General features: G+C 25.0%; 1 protein-coding gene across 1 annotated transcript in view; it reads right to left on the reverse strand.

Annotated features, from left to right (window-relative positions):
• Nucleotides 1-19,481, reverse strand: part of LOC117181033 (alkaline phosphatase-like) — a 501,469-nt gene extending 481,988 nt beyond the window's left edge. Inside the window, exons 1-2 of the mRNA XM_033373602.1 lie at nucleotides 19,478-19,481; nucleotides 18,950-19,209 (exon numbers count right to left, since the gene is read on the reverse strand). Coding sequence (XP_033229493.1) covers nucleotides 18,950-19,209; nucleotides 19,478-19,481 — 264 coding nt within the window. The remainder of the gene's footprint in view (nucleotides 1-18,949; nucleotides 19,210-19,477) is intronic.
• Between the last annotated feature and the right edge of the window lie 2,736 nt (nucleotides 19,482-22,217).

Below are 22,217 nucleotides of genomic sequence, written 5' to 3' on the forward strand. Positions count from 1 at the left end.
AATTTAAAGGAGTAAAATATAACTGATCCTCAGTTAATTTCCGCTAATTTCTCTAGCTGGAAATTCAGTGACTAAAAATGAGTAAAAATATACATATTCAAATTCTCAAATATTTTTATTGTTGTTGTCTATGTTAAATAATTAATTTAATTTAATTAACAGTTTAGAGTCTATAATTGTAACTTCATTAAAATCATAATTTATTGTTTGTGGTATATTTAGCTTTAGATTTTTTCTGAAAAAAGATTTACTCACTTTCCTCCATTGGGGATCGAACCACAGAACTACCGATTGACGTTCGGGTGCTTTCCCATTAAGCTATTAGAGAAATCGAAGAAAGAATCCCTTTTTTTAAATTTATTTTCTATCTAGTTTATAAATGACGTCAAGCATTTCCAGTTATTTAAAAAGTTGACTTGACCGATATGTTAATAAAACACATGAATGATAAACAAATAAATTAAATTAAATAAAAGATTTTATTTATATTATTTATAAAAAGATAATACAAAATTTGGTTTTGCTATTAAAAATTTAATTTATTTAGTTAAATATTTATTTATTTTGTTTAAAATCTCTTTTTCTTGTATAAAATTATTTTTCTTAGTTTAAAATTCACCTATTTCAGTTGAAGATTCATAATTTTAGTTGAAAATTCATCATTTTTTTTTAAACTGAAATAATTGGTTAAAAAATAATTTTGTTTTTTCACGGAAAATTCGTTTTCAATTTAATTGTAAATTTAATTTTTTCATCTTTTTGTTCATAGTTTATATTTTTCACTTGAAAATTCAACAATTTGGTAAAGGATCTGACTAGGATGCTTAAAATTCCTTTTTTTTAAATCAAAAAGCTAATTTTTTGAAGTGTAATTATATTCCATTTATAGTAAAACACCGATATTTTTTTAGTTGATAATTCATTTATCCTGTAAGAAATTCATCTTTTTGATATAATTTCACAATTTTTTTCAATTCATCCTTTTTTTATTTTAAAATCAACTATTTGGTTGAAAATTAACTCTTTGGTTAAAAATGTGGCTTTTCTTCTAAATTGGTATCTTTGAGTTAAAAAGTAGTTTTTTTACTTGAAAGTTCTAAACTATGGTTTAATTTTTTGTTCTTGCTTGACCAAAAAATCTTTTTTGTACGAAAATTCTAAATTTTACTTAAAAAATTTACCTTTTAGTTTTGGTAGAAATAAAATTCTTTTTTGCGTAAGTTATTTTGGGTTAAAAATTCTTTCCCTGCATTAAAAATTTAACTATTTTGTTGAAAACAAGTCTTTTTTAAAGCTAAAATTAGCTTTTCAACTAAAAATTTGACTTTAATTTTCGTTTGAAAATTTATCTTTTTTATTTGAATCCATCCATTTTCTCGGAAATTCTGTTTTTCTGTAAATAAAAAATTACCTTTTTTAAAATAAATTTGTATTTATTTCGCGTTTCTGGTTAAATATTGATACGTCTTAGTTGCATTTAGTACGAAATTTGTCTTTTTGGCTTGATTCAAAAATTTGGTAAAAATGTTACCTTTTTTATTATTTTACTTTACTGAAAAACTTTTTTTGTTTCAAAAATTCTTAGTTTTGCCCTAAAAATTCAGCTTTTTGGTTAAAAATTAAACTTTTTTGTTAAAAATTATTTTTTCTTGTAGTTGAAAATTAATTTTCCAAATAAAAACTTGACCCTTTTATTTTTCGTTGGAAATTTATCTTTTTCGGTTGAATCTAGCTATTTCGATGGAAATTATTTATTATGTAAATTTAAAATTAATGTCTTTTCGTTGAAGATTTAACTATTTCTCATTTCTGCCTGAATATAAATATTTTTTAGTAAAAAATCAAGTATTTTGAAAAAAATCGTCTTTTTGGCTTGGCAACTTACAGTTTTCTAAAAAAGCCATCCTTTTTGGTATAAAATTGAACTATTTGGTTAAAAATTAACTTTTTGTTAAAGCTGTACTTTTTTGTTGAAACTTCATATTTTCATTTTTTAAATTCGGCTTTTAGAATTGAAAATTTAACGATTTGGTTGCTATTTTTTTGTTTTACCTGACGAAAAAATTTTGTTTGTTTAAAAATTCTTTATTTTGGTTTAAAAATTTGACTCTTCATTTTTCATTTATTTTGCTCGAAATAAGTTTTCGTTCTAACTGAAAATTAACACTTCGACTGAAAAATTTACTAGTTCAATTGTAGTTGAATTTTTTTTAAATTAAAAACTGCGCTTTTTTTTTAAATTTATCCTTTCTTGTTGTAAATTTAACTCCTTAGTTAAAACTTTATACATAACATTGAAAAATTTTGTTTTAGCTATGAAATTAATCTTTATCGTTAAAAATTTAACTATCCACTTAAAAGTTTAACTGCTTTGTTGAAAAAAAATATAAAATAAAACTTTATACATTACATTGAAAAATTTTGTTTTAGCTATGAAATTAATCTTTATCGTTAAAAATTTAACTATTCACTCAAAAGTTTAAGTGCTTTGTTGAAAAAAAAAAATTCTGAAATAATCATAATTTTAATTGAAAATGGAGAGCTTTTCAAATGGAATTTAATACATTAACCACATATAATTGATTTATTAATATTTATTCCGCTACTTTGGAATTACCTTCTTTTAGAAAATTTTTGTTGCCTCATTTAATTTTTAGAGCAAGTAAGGCTGTTACAATATAGTTTATTATTTCAATCAATGAAATTAAAAAGTAATTGATTTATTAGTTAAAATTTTTATGACTGATTTAATTAGTTACATATTTATTAATTGTGATTAAAACCAGTTATTTTTAAAAAGTAACTTAATTAATAATTGGAGTATAATTATTTCATTTTCGAAATCATAATAATTAAAATAACGTTTAGTCATCCAAAGTGCTTAAATTTCTACTTATCTTTAAAAAAAGCTTTCAGAATGAGACTATAGGACAACCTAGTTAGTTGAAAAAATTTTATGTAATCTTTGTGGTTTAAAATTAATTTAATTAATTAATTTTTTTCCAGAGTTAACAAGTCGTCATAAACCAGAAGCCGTGCATCCTCTTCCAATTCAAGTTAACATTCATCATTACGCAAGTTTATTTAATCCAGGTGTGACTTATGATTTACCAGGAGGCGGATTTATTTGTTCTGTAGGAACAGATGAAAACCATGAGTACATAATTGGAATAATTGTATCTGGACGTTTGTGTCCATTTATGGCTCCCATAGCGGATCTTGACAATAATTATAAAAAAGTTAAAATACGCTTGAATGGAAGCACTGCTAACCAAATTGTACCAATATTGACAAATGATCCTCTGAATCGCCTGTTCTTTAGGGAATTTGGACAAAGAAACATTTTTCTTGCCGAAATTCAGGACTAATTCTCATATCGAAAATATAAGGTTCGGAAATCAGAACAGAATGAGTGCTTGAGCAGTAGGTAGGAGTGGGGATGACGCGCAGAAAACGCGACAAGAGACCGTTCTCTCTTGCGTCGCGTTTCCTGCGCGCCATCCCCACTCCTGCCTAATGCTCGAGGTCTCGTTCGGTTCTGCTGTTAGAGTCTTCAATTCAGATTGCACCAATATTAAAATAGGATTCCCTGAGTCGTTTGTTCTTCAAGGAATTCGGACAACAAAAAATTATTCTTATCCAAATTTAGGAATAAATCCCATTTCGCAAATTAAAAGCTCGAAAAGCTGAAAAGAACGAGTGCTCGAGCAGCAGGCAGAAGTGGGGATCACGCGCAGAAAAACGCGACGAAATTCCGTTCTCTCTTGCGTCGCAACTTCTGCGCGCCCCCACTACTGCCCCACTCCTTTCCCCACTCCTGCCTACTGATCGAACGCTCATTCCGTTTTGTCTTCCGAGCCTTTAATTGGTAACGAAAAAATTTGGGTCAAATTTAAATATTTTGTTGCATTTCGTTTTAAAAATTTAGTGTGTAAGACACTTTGATCTAATTGTGTATTTATATTCATTTTATTTCTTAATCATACGATCGACCGGAATTTTGCAGATACGTAAAAAAAATGTTTGCAATGGAATAAACAAAATTGGTGTAAATGGCGGTTTCAAAATTTATTTTGGAGTGTAATAAAGAATACTGCGAAAATTCAATAGTATTCGACTGTCCAAGAAAAGCTAAGAACTTTTTTTTACTTACCTTATTTACACACATGAAATTTTTAAAGAAGAAGATTAATTTTTAAACAAAAATATAATTTTGAACAAAATTCATGGATTTTAAACGGGGTAGTTGAATTTATAATTAAAGAAGAGAAATTTTCAACTAAATAGTTAAATTGTGAACCAAAAAATTTTAATTTTCCACCGAAAATGGAATAGTAAATTTTTTTAAAACTAAATATGCAACAAAAAACAACCGAAGAAATAAACACTTTTGAATCAGTTTACTTTTCAACCTACGAAATGAATTTTTAATTAAAACGATGAATGTGCTAACACGAAAAAATTAATTGTAAACAAAATACTAACTTTTAAGCGAATAAATTATTTCTAACTCAAAGATTAATTTTGAAATAAAATGATAAATATTTAACTTAAATACTTCACTTTTTTAATCTGATAGAAGAATTTTTAAACAAAAAGATTAACCTTTATAGAAAAAGTTAATTTTTCACCAAATAAATCAATTTTTTAACAAAATACGTGAATTTCTAACAATACAGTTCGATTTCCAAATCAAAAATACCAATTTTCATCCAAATGTAAAATCGAACAGCTAAATTTTCAGTTAAAAAATTAATTTTCAACCTAAATATGGAATTTTAAACTAAAATGATGAATCTTCAACTGGGCTAGTTGAATTTTATGACAAAAAAATTAATCTTGAAACAAAAGATTTATTTTCTACAAAAAAAGTCGTGTTTTTCACGAATTGCATTAATTTTCAGACAAATAGTTAAATTTTTAAATGCAAAATATTAACTTTAAACGAAATAGTTGAATTTTCACACAAAAAAAAAGATAAATAGGTTTTCAAAAAGTAGTTGCATTTTCAACAAGAGATGAATTTCAAATTAACATTTTGAATCTTCAATGAGAAATTATTTTTGAACAGAAAAGTTTTGTAATTTTAATTATTTATATTTAAATTTTCTTTAATTTGGAAGATTAAGAATTGGAAACTTGACTTTTGATCTTCAATATCACCCATCTTAAGAATTTTCAATCATTGATATTTTAAATTAAAGAGTTTTTAATTGTAATATATATTAATATTTTTTTCTGAATGAAAATTTTCGTTTGGACATGATTGGTATATTTCGGTTTAATTTTTTTATAGAATTTTAATACAATTATTTGTCATTTTGAATTTTTTAAATATTTTTGGAACAACTTAAAGCAATTTTAATAAAATTTCCGAATAATAAGATTCTCGAGTGATAAAATTTTTGAATGATAAAATTCCCGTAAAATAAAATTTTTAAATAATAAAATTCCCAAATTGGAAAATTCCCGAATAGTAGAATTTCCGAATAGTAGAAATCCCAAATTTAAAAATTCCATAACATTGAAATTCCCGAAAAATAAAATTCCTGAATAACAAAATTCCCGAATTATAACATTCACAAATAATATGATTTCCGAATAATAAAAATTCCCGAAATGGGAAACTCCAGAATAATAAAATTTCAGAACAATAAAATTTCCCAATCGGAAAATTCCTAAATAATAAAATTCAAAAATAATAAAATTCCCGAAATATAGCATTCTAAAAGGATAAAATTAACACGAATAATAAAATTCGAAGCAGAAAATTCTGAAATAATAAAATTTCTAAATAAGAAAATTCCCGAATTGGAAAATTCGCGCATTATAGAATCCGAGAATAATTACATTACTGAATAATAAAATTCCAGAACTGGAAAATTCTCAAATAATAAAATTCCCGAATTTCAGCATTATTAAGTACTAAAATTTCCGAATTGCAAAATTGCCGAATAATACAATTTTCGAATAATTAAATATCCGATTTCGAAAATTACCGAATAATGAAAATTCCCAAATTGGAAAATTCCAGAATAATAAAATTCCTAAATAATAAAATTCAAAAATAAAAAATTTCCCAAAATATAGCATTCGAAAATGATAAAATTACGTAGTTATAGCATTGACGCATAATAAAATTCGAAACAAAAAATGCCCGAAGAATGCAATTTCTAAATAAGAAAATTCCCAAATTGCAAAATTCGTGCATAATGAAATTGGAGAATTATAATATTACTGAATAATAAAATTCCAGAATTGATGAATTCTCATATAATAAAATTCGTGAATTTCAGCATTAACAAATACTAAAATCGCCGCAATGGAAAATTCATGCATAGTAAAATTCTATAATTATAACATTATTGAATAATAAAATTGCCGAATTTAAACACTACCGAATATTAAAATTCCCGAATTGGAAAAGTCGCAAATAATAAAATTTTTAAATAACAAACTTTACAAACTGAAAAAATCCCGAATAAAAGAATTTCTGAATAATAAAAAATCCTGAGTAATAAAATTTCCAAGCAATAAAATTCACGAATTGGGAACTTCTGGAATAATTGAATTCTCAAAAGAAAATTGCCAAATAATAAAATTCCGAAAACAAAATTATCAAATAATAGAATTCCCAAAAGAAAATTGGCAAACAATAAAATACCAGAACTAGTAAATTCATTAATTTAAACAATTAAAATTTTGTTTATAAACAACAATTATTTATTTAAAAAAAATAATGTTACATTTTTTACAAAATATATTTTTATGTTTAAAGCTTCTAAAAGTATTGTTTGAATTTAAAGTTAAAATAATTGATGAAATTTTACTCTAAAATATATTTTTACATTATTCTTTGATAAGAATATTTGTTTCAGGAACTTTATTATTACAGAATTTTATAACTCAGGAATTTTATAGTGCCGGGAATTTCATTTATTTTTATTTTTCAGTCCTAATTGAAAATATTCATTGTTTTTTTTTCTTCAAATTACAGAAAAATCTTTATAAAAATGAAATTTTAAATTAAATTCAAAATTAAAGAGAAAATTTGAATGAAACCCTGCAAAGTTTCTTTGGAAAATGTTATTAGGTTCGGAAAAAATGCATTTTAACTTGAGCATTTAAAAAAATGTTCGTGTTGAAAATATTTATTTAGAACTAAATAATTTAAAAAAATTTTTAGTTGTTTAAGTTTGGAAATTTTCCGCTTCGGAATTTTATCATTTGAGAATTTAAAAATTCGGTAATATTATAAATTGTTAGGAAATTTCTCGATTTTGGATTTTTATGTTTCGGAAATTTAATAATTTTTGGATTTTTATTATTCAAGAATTTTCCAATTGGTGAATTTCAGGGTGCCGGGATTTTTATTTTCCGGAATTTTTCAGTCGTACCTCTAAATCATGCTTGTATTACATGAGTATGAAACACATTTAGAATATGCATATCTTGAAGTGAAATTTTAATATTCAAGTAGCATGGAGAAACATCAATTAATTATTATATGCAAGAGTCGGAATTCAAGTACATTTGAAACTTACAGCGTCCGCTTTGGATCTTTCGAGGTCAACTACCCGGACCAGTATGAAATATTAAAGCAGGGGCAATAGCATTTACTGGATGCTTTAAATAAAGTGTCTTCAGGATGAATATAAATGGCCATAATTATATCCAAGTGTATTATATAAGCATTCATTTTTATGTCTCAATCTCGCTCCTAAATAAATGAGAAATTCCTTCCAAGTTTAGAAATTATAGAGCTATTATTTAGGCAAAAAGATATTTTTACAAATAATTTTTTTCTTAATGACCAGATGTATAGCTTGTGTATTTTAACAAAAAAATTTTGAAACAAAAATAAAAAATCGATTAAAGTGGCTCAAATAGCATTTCGTTTGACTAATATCACACTCGTCTCCCTTTCTGAAATCTATAAAATGATACCCTCGCCAGATGTGCATTTAGCGCCTTTGAACAAAAAATATTAAATATATATTAAAGGGCCTAAAACAGCATTTGGTTTGAAGAAAATCAATATTTTAGGTGTAAAAGTGGTTTACTTCAAGCTAAGAATAATCAAAATTTTTGCCCTTCCTGAAATCTATAAAATTATAACCTCACAAGATGCAGATCTTGTGTGTTTAAAAAACAATCAATAAAATCTATTAAATCGAATAAAATAAGATTTAGTTTGACGAAAATCAATATTTTATTATTGAAAACGTTTTCTTTTAGTTTTCCATCAAAATTCAAACTCGTCCCCCTTCATGAAATCTGTAAAATGATACCCTTGCTAGATGTACATCTGGTATCTTTCAAGCAAAATATCAAAAATCCATTAAAGTGACTAAAACAGCATTTAGTTTGACAAAGCTCAATATTTTAAAGATCAAAACGTTTTTTATTAGCTGAGAATCAATATTCAAACTCTTTTTGCTTTCTAAAATCTATAAAATGATATCCTTACAAGATGTACATCTTGTGTGTTTTATTCAAAATTAAAAAATAAATCTATTTAAGCAATTAGAATAGGATTCAGTTTGACGAAAATCAATATTTTATTTTTAAAAACGTTTTATTTTAGTTGTGTATCTAAATTAAATCTGGTACACCTTTCTCAAACCCATAAAATAATATTCTCACCAGATGTAAATCTGGTGTTTTTTAACAAAAATTTTAAAAATTTATTCAAGTGACTAGAAAAGCATTTAGTTTGACGATTACCAATATTTTAAGGGTAAAAACGTTTTTTTTTTTTAGCTGAGCATCAATATTTAAACTCTTTTACCTTCCTGAAAACCTATAAAATGACACCCTTACAAGATGTACATCTAGTGTGTTTTAATAGCAAATAAGAAATAAATCTATCAAAGCGAATAAAATAGAATTCAGTTGGACGAAAAAAAATAATTTTATTTTTTAAAACATTTTACTTTAGTTGTGTATCAAAATTTAAACTAGTACACCTTTCTAAAGTCCATAAAATGAAATTCTCATGAGATGTATATCTTGTATGTTTTAACAAAAATTATAAAAAAGTTAGGAAAGTTAATAAAAGAGCATTTAGGTTGATAAAAATCGATATTTTCTTTTTAACAATGTTTTATTTTAGTTGTGTATCACAATTTGAACTCGTTTTTCTTGTCTATATCTATAAAATGATAGCCTCGCCAGATGCACATCTGGTGTATTAAAAAAAATGTATAACAAATTTATAAAAGTGCCTGGAACAACATTTAGTTTGACTAACATTATTATTTTAAATGTTAAACAGTTTTTTTTAGCAGAACGTCAAGATTCAAACCTATCCTTCTTCATGAAATCTATTAAATGATACCCTCACAAGATGTACATATTGTGTTTTTTAATAAAAAATATAAAAAATCTATTAAAGCGAATAAAATAGAATTCAGTTTTCCGAATACCAATACTTTATTTTTAACGATGTTTTCTTTTATTTGTTTAAAAATTGAAACTCGTTTTCCTTCTTTAATTCTATAAAATGATAACCTCGCCAGATGTATATCTGGTTTCTTTCAACAAAAAATATCAAAAATAGATTAAAGTGACTAAAATAGCCTTTACTTTGACAAAAATCAATATTTTTTTTTATTAAAATTTTTTTTAGTTGGGTATTTATATTCAAATTCGGTCCCCTTCCTAAAATCTATAAAATGATACCCTCATCACATGTATATTTTGGTTATTTAAACAAACAAATGTCGATTTTTATTGATTTTTTCTATTTGTCTTCAATTTCCACTTTACTATTTGTCAATTTTTTACTTGAAGTGACTTAATAATGAATTAACTTGAGAAAAAATAGTTCTTTTAACAAACTATTATTGTTAATAACTAACGCAATCTTTATTACTGTCAGACAGCTGCGTTTTTTCTGAAATTTTGAACCGTTTGTCTACTTTTTACTTAGGGAGGTGATAATCAATGCAAGTTAATAAAAATAGTTGTTGGTTTTTATTGACTATCAATATTCAAAATCGCCCTCCTTCCTGAAATGTATAAAATGATACCATCACCAGATGCATATCTTGTGTTTTTTAACCTAAAATATGAAAAATCTGGCAAAGTCACGAAATAGCATTTAGTTTGACGAAAATTAATATTTTAAATTTAAAAACATTTTTTCTTAAGTAAGTTTAAAAATTGAAACACCTTCCCCTTTCTGAATTATGTCAAATGATACCCTTACCAGATGTTTAACTTGGGTGTTTTCGACAAAAAATATCAAAAATAGATTAAAGTGACTGAAATAGCCTTTACTTAGATAAAAATCAATATTTTATTTTAAAAAATTTTTAATTAGGTATCTATATTTAAATTCGGTCCCCTTCCTAAAATTTATAAAATGATACCCTTATCAGATGTATATTTTGGTTATTTAAACAAACGAATGTCGATTTTTATTGATTTTTTCTATTTGTCTTCAATTTCCACTTTACTATTTGTCAATTTTTTGCTTGAAGTGACTTAATAATGAATTTAATTGAGGCAGAATAATTCTTTTAACAAATTATTATTGTTAATAACTAACGCAATCTTTATTACTGCCAGACAGCTGCGGTTTTTTTGAAATTTTGAACCGTTTGTCTACTTTTTACTCAGTGAGGTGATAATCAGTGAAAGTTAATAAAAATAGTTGTTGAAACAATTTATTATTGTTCATAACTAACTTTATTTTATAAATACCTATCTTATCTTAAATAACTTCTCAAAAGTTTCGGTTTTTTGTGAAATGTTTAATTTTTATTTGCCTCGCCTTCATAAACAATTATTCAATGAAAATTATACGAAATAATTTCTTAAACAATATCTTTTTCTTTTTAAATATATTTTTCTGTGATAAGATTTATATTTGAAATATTTTTCTAATATTTCATATGGATTATAATAATTGTAAGTTTTCTTTAAAGTAGTTACCGTGAGCTTTTTTGTTTAAATTAATATTAGTATTTATTATTTGTTCCTAGCTAAAAAGTTAAGAAAAACTCACATTTTTTTGAAAACCTTTAGCTTTCCAGCATTACTTTAAGGAAATATAGTGAATGATAAAAATAACTTGTTTAAACTAGTATGTTCGAAAAATTAAAAAAAAATTAATTAAAAAAAGCATGCAGCTTTATAACAAAAATATAAGACAATATAATTAGAAACAATAATAATAAATTATTTCAATAACAATATTTGTTAACTTAATCTGTTTATTAGAATACTAAGTAAAAAGTGGGCGAAAAGTTAAAAAATTCAGAAGAAATTGCAATTCTCTATCGTAGATGAAGAACATGATTATAAAAAATAATAATTTGTTTAAATAATTACTTTTCATTAATTGCATAAATTAATAACTTATTATAAGTGAAAAGGAGACAACTAGTTGAAAATTTAAGAAAAAAACGCAACTTTTTAGCATTATTTAAATTGAATATTATAAAAAATTAAAATGAATTGTTTAAGCAAATATTGTTGTTAACTTGAAGTAATCATTTGTCTCACTCTAATTAAAAATTTGATGAAAAGTGGACATTTTTGGAAAAAAACTGAAATTTTTAAAAATTCGTTAATTTGGTTGATGAATCATCATTTTAGTTGACAAACCTTTCTTTTGTTAAATTCAATTCCTATATTTTATTGATCTATTTGGTTGAAAATTAGTTTTTTCTTATTTAGAATTAAATTTTTTACTGAAAATGTAACTGATCAATTTTTTCGTCGAAAATTTTTCTTTCTGAATAGAAATGTAATATTCTTAGTTAAGAATTATAATATCTCTTTCAAAATTTACTTTTTTTATTGTAAATTATGCCTTTTACGAAAAATTTAATTATTCTATTTTTAGTTAAAAATGTATCTGTTTTAGGTGAAAATTCAACAATTTGTTAAAAATTCGCCTTTTCTGGTAGAGAACACTCCTTGAAATTTTAATTTAATTGAAAAATTGAAAACAAAAATTGAACATTTTTTGAAACTTCACACTCTTGCTTAAATATTAATTTCTGTGGTTTAAAATTAAACAATTTTGTTAAAAATTCGTTTTCTTTATGTTTAAAAATTTATTTTACTAACTGAATATTTGAGTATTTTGTTTTGGGTGGAAAATTCTTTTTTTTCAGTTAAAGAATTGATTTATTTATTTAATTTATTTTATTCACTTTTTGTCCTTTATAAAAGGTTGTGACTATTCCATTTTTTGCTTAAAAATTTCATATTTCTAGTTTAAAATTAATTTATTTTGCTGAAAAATCGTTTTTTGTTGTTTAAAATTGTAAATTATTTTTTCTGGTTAAAAATTTATTTATTTTATGGAAACTGTATATTTTATGGTAAAAAAATTATTTTTAGTTTTAAAATTGAATTATTTTGTTGCCAATTTTTTTTTGTTAATTGATTGTTTTGACTACTAATTTAATTATTTTATTTTTGGTGGAAAAATATTTTCTTCTTTATTAAAGAAAAACTATTTTGTTAAAAATTCGTTTCTTTTTTGTTTCAGCATTTATTTTTCCAACATTTCAGCTATTCTCATTTTGGTTGAAATTTGATATATTTGGGATAAAAATTCATGTACTCGTAATTTGTAGAGAATAATTTTTTTTCAGAGAAAATGCATCTTTTTGGTTAAAAATTGAACTAATTATTTTGTTAAATTTCGTTCAAAATCAATTTTTTTTGCTAAAAACAACTATTTTATGTAAAAAATTAAAATGCGTTTTGGTTAAAAATTAAACTAATTAGTGTGAAGTAGAACTACTTTGTTGAAAATCCATTAATTTGGTTAATAAATCATTATTTAAGTTGACATGTTTAATTTAAAATTTATCTATTTAAGTCAAGAATTTAATTATGTGCTTTAAAATTCCCATATTTTATAGAAAATTCGAATTTCATGGGAGAATATTTAATCTTTATGGCGATTAATTCATCATTTGGTTTAAAATTTCTTTATAACTCCGAATATTGGGTATGAAATTTTTTTTTTTAATAAAAATTTAATCCTCTTGGTTAAACATTATACTATTACGTTTCAAATTCACTTTGTTTTTATTAAAAATTAAGTTTTTTACTGAAAATGTAATTATTCTTTTTTTAGTTAAAGAGGAATATGTTTCAGGTAAAAATTTAACTATTTTTCGAAAATCCGTCTTTTTGGTTATAGAACACTCTCATTCTTTAAATCTGCATCCTTTTGGTTAAAAATTAAATTCTTTCGTTGAAAATTTAACTATTTATTTAAAATTTCGTTTCTTTTTTGTTTGAAAGTTGATTTTACTATCTGAAAATTTAAGTTTTTTATTTTTGGCAGAAAATTGATCTTTTTAGTTAAAAATTTATTTATTCGGTTCAATTTTTTTTTAGTTGAAGATTAATCACTTTAGTTGAAAATTCAGTTGAATAATATGCTTTTTCGTGGAAAATTTTACCTTATTGATAGAAATATAATCTTTTTCGATTAAAAATTTTTTGTTTCGTGGAAAATGTAACTATTCTATTTTTTGTTTTTAATAGAAAATTGATCTTTTGGGTTGAAAATCCCACTGTTTGGTCAAAAAGTCGTATTTTTGCTTGAAAATTCATCACCGTAATTAAAAATTATTGTCTTAGACTGAAAATTCGTTCTTTATATTTTTAGTTGAAAATTGATTGATTTGACTGAAAAATCGTTTTTTTCTTTGTTTAAAATTCACTTTTCTAACTAAAAATTAAACTACTATAGTTTTTTTGTAAATGATCTTTTTCAGTTAAAAATTCGTCTTTTGGGTGTGAAATTAAATTATTTTATTGAGAATATATATATATTTAAAAATTGATTGTTTTAACTGGAAATTTAATTATTCTACTTTTGGTTTAAAAAAATATTGTTTGATGAAAAAAATTATTTTGTTGAAAATTCGATTCTTTTTTGCTTGAGCACTTATTTTTCAAACATTTTAACTATTCTAATTTTGAATAAAAATTGATATTTTTTGTATGAAAATTCAAGTACTCGAACTTTGTTTAAAATAAGTCTTTTTTATAAAAAATTAATTTTTGGGGTTTAAAATTCAACTATTTGTTTAAAAATTTATATTTCTGTTTAAAGATTCATTATTTGAGTTAAAAATTTATTTCTTAGTTTCAAAATATATCTTTTTCATTTGAATATTCAATTAAAAAGTGTTTAAAATGTATTTATAAATAAAGTTATTTTGTATTAATATTATTAATCTTCTAGGTTTATGTCTCTTTTTACACCTAGAAGAATTTATGAATTAGGATTTTGTAGCGAAATTTCCTGCAAAATTTAAATAATATAATTATTATTAACAAAGATAGATAATACAATTTTTTAAAACCTAATTTAAAATACTTTAACGCTTTAGAAAACTATTCCGGGCCACATGAATAAAAATCTGAGAAAAAAATGTTCAGACCACTCTAATATACATCAAACATTTTCCTAATTGTCACTTACGATAGAAGTCTGTCAAATTCATCAAAACAATGTGAAATCGATTGGGATTTGAAACTCAATTCGAAGTTTGGTTGGATGATTGATGCCACTTTAATAACGCGTGGCCATTCATTATTCATAGTCGCTAAACTAAATTTAATTAATTACTATCCAACCAAATGTCACTTCTCTAGCTAGTATGATAGAAATTACGACAGATTCAGTCATATGTCAAAATGTCCATTTGTTTGTCTTTTACACATGGGTTTCTCCATTCTTGTGGACAGTTTGCAAGTTAAGTTAATTATTTGCTCTTTCATGATTGTCCAATTATTGGTGAACAAGAATACTCAAAACCGTGTTTACCCTTTATTGTGATTTTTGTGATAAAAAACAAAATAATTTTTAATGCAAAAAAAAGTTTATTTAAAAGTGTTGATTTTTTAAAGATAAACATCAATATAAAAGATTATGATCATCATTACTGAATTTTTCGGATAAAACACGCCTAGTGTTTTCAGCTTTTCTTTTTTAAGTCATTCGTGGATGCCTCCACTCTCTGGTTATTTTGAGCAAAGAAAGATAAAATTCCACTACGCGTGCTTAAGAAAAAAGATTTTTTTAATTTTTAACAATTAAAAATCTAATTGTTCTTGAAAATAACGTGAAATCTGAATTGCAGTTCATCAATAAAAATTGTTTAGTTCTTAAAAATTTATGAAAATCGATCTTTACCAGATGTAAATCTTGTGCGGTTTAACAACATTTTTGAAAAAAATATCAAAAATCTATGAGAGAGACTAGAATAGCACTGAGTTTGACGAACTCCATGATTATATGTTTAAAAACTTTTTTTTTTAGTTGAGTATCAATATACAAATTTGCCCGTGCTCCTAATATCTGTAAAATGATACCATTACCAGATGTCTATTTTATGTTTTTTAACAAAAAATATCAAGAATCTTTTAAAGTGACCAATATAAAATTTAGTTCAACGCACATCAAGATTTTATTTTTGAAAACGTTTTTTTTTTCTGTTGAGTATCAATATCCAATTCTTCTCTATTTCTTAAATTTATAAACTGATACCCTTAAAAGATGTACATCTTTTGTGTTTCAATTTTAGTCCAAAAAATCTATTAAAGCGACTAAAATGGGATTCAGTTTCACGAAAATCAATATTTTATTCTTAAAAAAATTTTCTTTCAGTTGTGTATTAGAATTCAAACTCTTTCCCCTTCTCAAATCTATAAAATGATACCCTCGCCAGATGTACAACTAGTGTCTTTAAAAAATATGGAAAATCCATTAAATTAACTAAAATAGCATTTAGTTTGACAAACATTAATAATTTAAGTCAAAAACGTTTTTTTTTTAGTTGCGCATCAATATTCAAACTCGTCTTCCTTCCTGAAATTCTTAAAACTATACCCTCACCAGAAGCATATTTCGTGTTCTTTAACAAGAAATATAAAAAAAATCGGTTAAAGTCTTCAAAATAGCATTTATTTTTTACGAAGATCAATATCTTAAATATAAAAACGTTTTTTTTTCAAATTTAATCATCAACATTCAATATCGTTCCCCTTCCTAAAATTCATAAAATGATACCCTCTCCAGATGTATATCTTCTGTATTTAAACAAACGTAGGTGGATTTTTATTGATTCTTTCTACATTTTTTTTTTCAATTTTTACAAATACAGAAAAAAAGTATGTGGTAACAATATCGATTGTTGGATTTTCATTTTCGGAAAGAGAACGAATCCTTTTTTTTATTTTCCCGGGCATTAAAGTTAAAAGTTTAATTTTCAAACCTAAAAACTTGTCAACTTCAAGTATTAAATACGTAAATAAAAAACCAATCCATAAACACTCTTCAGAATTTTATGGTATTAAAATTAAAATTTTAAAAATTGCAATTAATAAATTGATAACACTTTTAATAACGTAAAATTTAAAGCCCTTTACTGTATCAGATAGAGCATTATTTTGGAACTATTAACTATTTTCCTTAATTGATAAAAAGAGATATTTCGGGTTCCAATTAAACTTTTTTTACTTATTTTTAAAGTTATGCATATAAAATATTTCTAGTCATTTTATTGAATGTCAACCCTTATTTTTCTGTATTGAAAAAGAAAATGTGTTTATATTCTATATTTTAATTTAGTAGCAAAGAATGTTAATTTTTTATTTTTCTTATATGAGACTTTCTCAAATTTAAATGTGTTCTCCGGAATTATTCTTCGATTTTGAATAAGAATCCCTGAAAAATTGAAATGTTTTAAATTAAATGCCGTCAAATTTAAACAATTCCGAAACAATTATTATAAGTCTGTATTAGTTAAATATTCAACCCGAAAATATTAATTCTAACTAGAAATTCACTTTATTGATTAAAGAAGAAAAATCTAAAACAAAATAGTTAAATTTTTAAACAAAACAAATTTATTTTTAACCAAGCAATTGCATTTTCAAACAAAAAGGATCAATTTTCGACACTACAGATTAATTTTTCATTAAAAAACAAACTAATTTCAAAGAAAATCTTTGAATTTTTAACAAGAAAAAACCGATTTCCATTCCGAGACATCAATTTAAAGAAAAAAATGGAATAGTTCGATTTTCTAGTCAGGTAATCGATGCTCAACTAGAAGAAAAAACCAATTTTTTTAGAAGAGTTAAATTTTCAATTAGAAAGATAGATTTTATCACAAAGTTAATTCCCTAACCAAAAAAATTAATTTTCTACCAAAAATGAAAAAAAATGAATTTTCAACAGACCACTTAAATTTTGAACAAAAAAATATGAATTTTGAAACAAATAGATGAATTTATAAATAAGAAGATAAATTTTAATAAAAAATGGAACAGTTACATTTTAAATTTCGAAAAAACTGATTTTTAGCCAAAATAAAACAAATTTTAAAAAAATAATTTTAATTGTCAATGAACTCATACAAGGAGATAAATCTTTAAAAAATTAATTCTTAATAAAGTAGCTTAACTTTTAAACAACTTGTTAAATTTTTGACTACAGAAGATGACTTTTTAAGGAAATATTTTTTAATTGCATTATTCACTATTTTTATTATTTTATTTTTAAATTGCTTAAAAAGTAATCTTTGGTGGTGAAAAGTTGAACTGCTTACTTGAAAGAGAAGCTACATTGTTAAAAATTAATTTTTTTGGTTGCAGATTCACCTTTGTGTTTAAGTTGATTCACCATTTAATTTTTGTTTGTTAAAAATTCGTTTGCTTTAGGGTAAAAAATTGTTCATTGTAAATTTAATTATTCCATTTTTAATTAAACATTTAAGTTTTTAATTAAAAACTCAACTATTTATTTGAAAATGTATCTTTTTGAGTTTAAAATTTAAGTAGAAGGTTGAAAATCCATGTAATATGTTTAAAAGTTGCATTTTTAGGAGAAAATTAATCTTCTTCATTAAAAAATTTTGCGTTGATTAAATCAATTTTCAAAAAAGTAACTTAACTTTCAACTGGGCAGTTAAAATGTTGGCTAGAAAAGAATACTTCAATTAAATACTTTTATTTTCTACAAAATAATAAAGTCTGTTAATTATTTTCTTAATGGCTTGTATTAATTCAGTTCAAGTTGAAATGAGAAAAACTAAAAAAGAAGGAAAATTTTTGAAATCCACCTTAAATTTAAATTATTGTGCAGATTTTTTGAAAATATAACCAAAAATTTAACGACCAACTTTTAATAACCACCACAAAATGTTCCTACTGCAATCTGGAAAAAGCCAAAAAAAGTTTCTAAAAAAGAAAAGAAAACAATTATTTTTGAAAAAAAAATTATATGGAAAAAAGATTATTATTTACAAATGCTTTTTTATTGTGGTTTGATAATAGCAAAAATAAAAACGACGAAAAAATAAAAAAGAGAAGGAAGGGAATTTCGTTGATTGTCTTTTCATTTTTCATTCTCTTTTTTATTTTTGACCAGAAAAATAACTATTTTCTTTTTTTTAGGCACATTTTTTGCATTTTTCAGGTTGCAATAGAATCATTTTTAAGTGGTTGTCTAAATATTGTTCATTAGGTTTTTGGTTTTATTTTCAGGAATTTTGCACATTAGTATGATTATTGTCCGTTAAATAGGATTTTTATTTTAATTTTAATCTCATTTTAATTTCTTGAATTTTTATTTAAATTATATTTATGTTCTCAAATACAAAAATGTATAAAGAATTCAGTTCAAATTATGTTCACCGAGAAAAATATTTAATTCAGTCAGCCAAACATTTGTTTGTTTGTTTCAATTGATTGTTTCTTCAATTCGTTTCAAGAATCAGCCACATTTGTTGAGTCAATAAAAATGTGGTTAAACTTTGCTATTTATCTCTCAAATCGTTCCGCTTGTTGTTTCGCGTGATATAAAGAAAGTTGATAAGAAGTTGACCCCTTTGTCGATGGACAGATAAGAGAACAAGTTGGATTAAGGAGGAAACAAAAGAAAAAAGAAACTCACCCTTGCTAGAGCAACTGCTGGGAAAGTGTCCCAGACAAGTTGAGCTTCCTCGCCGGTGCCTCCATGGCGCTGACCCGAAAGTATACGTGATGCTGTGAGAGTGCTCATGCCCATGCCATCGCCTACAAAAAGTACAACACCACGCGCGACGCCACCGGGCGGAGCTGACCCAGTCCCACTGCCACTTGCACTTGCGGCGGCTGCCGCACGAAGTCGAGCCTCAATTCCACGCGCTGCACTCTCGTACCAAACCTTCCTCTCTAAACAGAAAAAAACAGGTCTTGTTAGTCACGTCTTGATCACAAAAAGACTATGTAAAATTCAAGTGGGGCAATTGCAGAAAAACAAAGCTGGAAAAACAAATAGGGTAAATCTGGGAGTAAACTTTGAGCCGAGAAGTGTTATAGAGAACAATTGTTAAAAGAATTTTATATAGTGGTAAAGGACCATCATCAAATTACGTAACAGCTAAATAGGGGGAGGGGGTCAAGACATTTTTTACGATTTGTAAAGGAAGGGGTCCTTCACTCATGGACGTAATTTTTGCAAATTGAAAAATTCTTTCATCAGTAGATTATCTTTTTATTTATAAACTTTATTATTGGTTTGAAAATTAAACCATTTTCTTAAAGACATCCTTTTTTTGGTGACCAATTCAACTGTTGTGCGAAATGAAAATGTAAGAAATTTAAAATAGGTTATAAACCAAATTAAAATACCTATTCGACGTCCTATATTATTGGACGTTAAATAGGATTTTTTCTGAAAAAAAAAAACAAGAATCCAAAGACCAAATTTGGACAAAAAGGCAACCAATACAAAATACCATACAAAATTTACTTTTTATTCAAATGTAATATTTTTGGGTTAAAAAGAGAACTAAAATTTTTTCTGGATAAAATATCCACTATTAAATTTTTTTTCTCTTAAATTAATATTCATCTGTTTGAAGAAATATTTAATCCTTCAGGGATAAAGTTGTAACTATTTGACAAAAAATTCTACTTTTAAAAGAAAATTTTGTCGTTTTTTATTAAAAATTTCTCGGTTTTATCAAAAATTTTATCCTTTATAGATAAAATTCAACTATTTGTTAGAGAATTCAATTAATTTTTTACAAACCATCCTTTTTGGTTGAAAAAATTCATCTTTTGGATTAAAACTTTAATTTTTTTTTGAAACTTCTTTTTTTTTAAATGTATATTTTGACCTTGAAAAATTAACTGGAATCTGTCTTGAAAAAAATTTTATGTTAAATGTTTTGGAAAAAATGCAACTTATTGGTAGAGAATTCAACAATTTTGTTGAAAAGACATCCTTTTTGTTTAGAAATTCTTTTTTTTTGGATTTGAAATTCAATTTGTTACGTAAGAACTTATTTCTAGTTTAAAAATTCATATTTTGACAGTGAAAATTTAATTGAAATCTTTGTAAACAGAAAACTCAAATAGTGGTATCAAAATTTATGTTTTTGATTGAAAAAATCATCTGTTATCGCAGAAATGTAATTTTTTTATAAAAATGTTAATTTTTAGTTAAAATTTAATCTTCTTTGCTTCAGAGTTCAAGTATTTTGTTTAAAAGATTTAGTTGACTCAGTTTGTTGAGAAATTATTTTCTTGTTGAAGATTTATATTTTCAGTTGAAAATTGATCTCTTTAATTGAAATGTTAAATTCTTAGTTAAAAAGCCCATTTTTATGACTGACCTGTTTGAGTTGAAGATTCTCCTTTGCTGGTAAATAAATAATTTTCTGGGTCTGAAATTTAATTTTAGTTGGGTAAAATGCATCAGTTACTTTTATTCCTTTATTAACTGAAAAATCTTAATTTGTGGAAAAATTCGTCTTTTTGCTTACATCTAAAGAAAATAAATTTCATTCTTTTTGATTAATTTCTTTTTTGTTATGCATTTATCTTTTTAGTTTGAAAATTCAAGTATTTTTTAAAAATACATCTTTTATAGTAGAAAAGTCTTGTTAATATTCTCATTTTAATGATAAGGATTGGTTTTATGTAAAATTTCACGATAACTTTCGAAAAATTGATCAAATTAGATTTTGCTTTGATGCAATTTTTTAGGGCCTAAAAAGAAAGAACGAGTTCGTAAACTAGCTAAATTGGATGAAAATTCAAAAAGTTAGTGAATTTTCAAAATTTTTAAAACCACATTTTTTCAAGATTTAAAAATTCTATGAAGTTATTCATAGTACTCACAAACTAAAACAATTTATGCTAATGACTTTTTTATGAAAAAATTTTTTTTAGAGTTTAAGGATTTTGAAAATATAAAAAAAAAACCAAAATGAACATTTTGAGCCAAAAAACGCGTCCCAGTGGGCACAAAGTTTGGCGACGTCTTTCCGACATCGTTACGATATCTTTACGACATCGTTACGACAACTTTACAACACCCTATGTCCATGTCGTTAAGGTGTCTTTACGATGTCGTAACTAAGTCGTATGAGCGGACTATGTCCTTACGATATCGCAAAGACACCGAGACGACATGGACATAGGACGTCGTAAAGTTATCGTAAAGATGTCGTAACGATGTCGTAAAGATGACGCCAAATTTTGTGCCCAATGGGATGATATGAAAAAATTCAGAAAAAGGAAAAAGTTGATTTTTGGAAGCCCTGAATGATTATCGTAACAAATTTTTTAATTTGGTCGAAAAGATAAAAATTCAAAACCGCTTAGGTTCAATTCCAAAATCTGTTTTTCAAAATTCAAGATGGCCGATCCAATAAGGCTGCCAAAAATGACAGAAATATTCCGATTTTCATCAAAATTAGCACATAGGGTTTTTATGGGGCCGCTGAGGCTGATTCCGAATTTAGATTTTTAAAAGTCAAGTTGGGGAATCCAATATGGCTGCCAGTTACTGTAACATTCCGCGTTTCATAACAATTCACACATATGGTTTTTGGGGCCGCTGATAACGAATCCATGATTAGATGGTTAAAATTTAAGATCGCGTATCGAATATCACTTCCAAGAATGATTCAAACATGACGATTATCATGAAGATTAGAATATGTGGGTTTTTGGGGCCGCTGAGGCCAAATCCAATATTAGGTTTCCAAAATACAAAATGACGGATCCAATATCACTGCCAAAAGTTACAGAAATATTCTGATTTTCATCAAAATTAGCACATCCGAATTTCATAACAATTCGCACACGGGGTTTTTGGGGCCGCTGATGACGAATACGTGATCAAATGGTTAAAATTTAAGACAGCGTATCGAATACCACTTCCAAGA

This window comes from Belonocnema kinseyi, chromosome 10 (assembly GCF_010883055.1).
Source record: "Belonocnema kinseyi isolate 2016_QV_RU_SX_M_011 chromosome 10, B_treatae_v1, whole genome shotgun sequence".
Lineage (NCBI taxonomy): Eukaryota > Metazoa > Arthropoda > Insecta > Hymenoptera > Cynipidae > Belonocnema > Belonocnema kinseyi.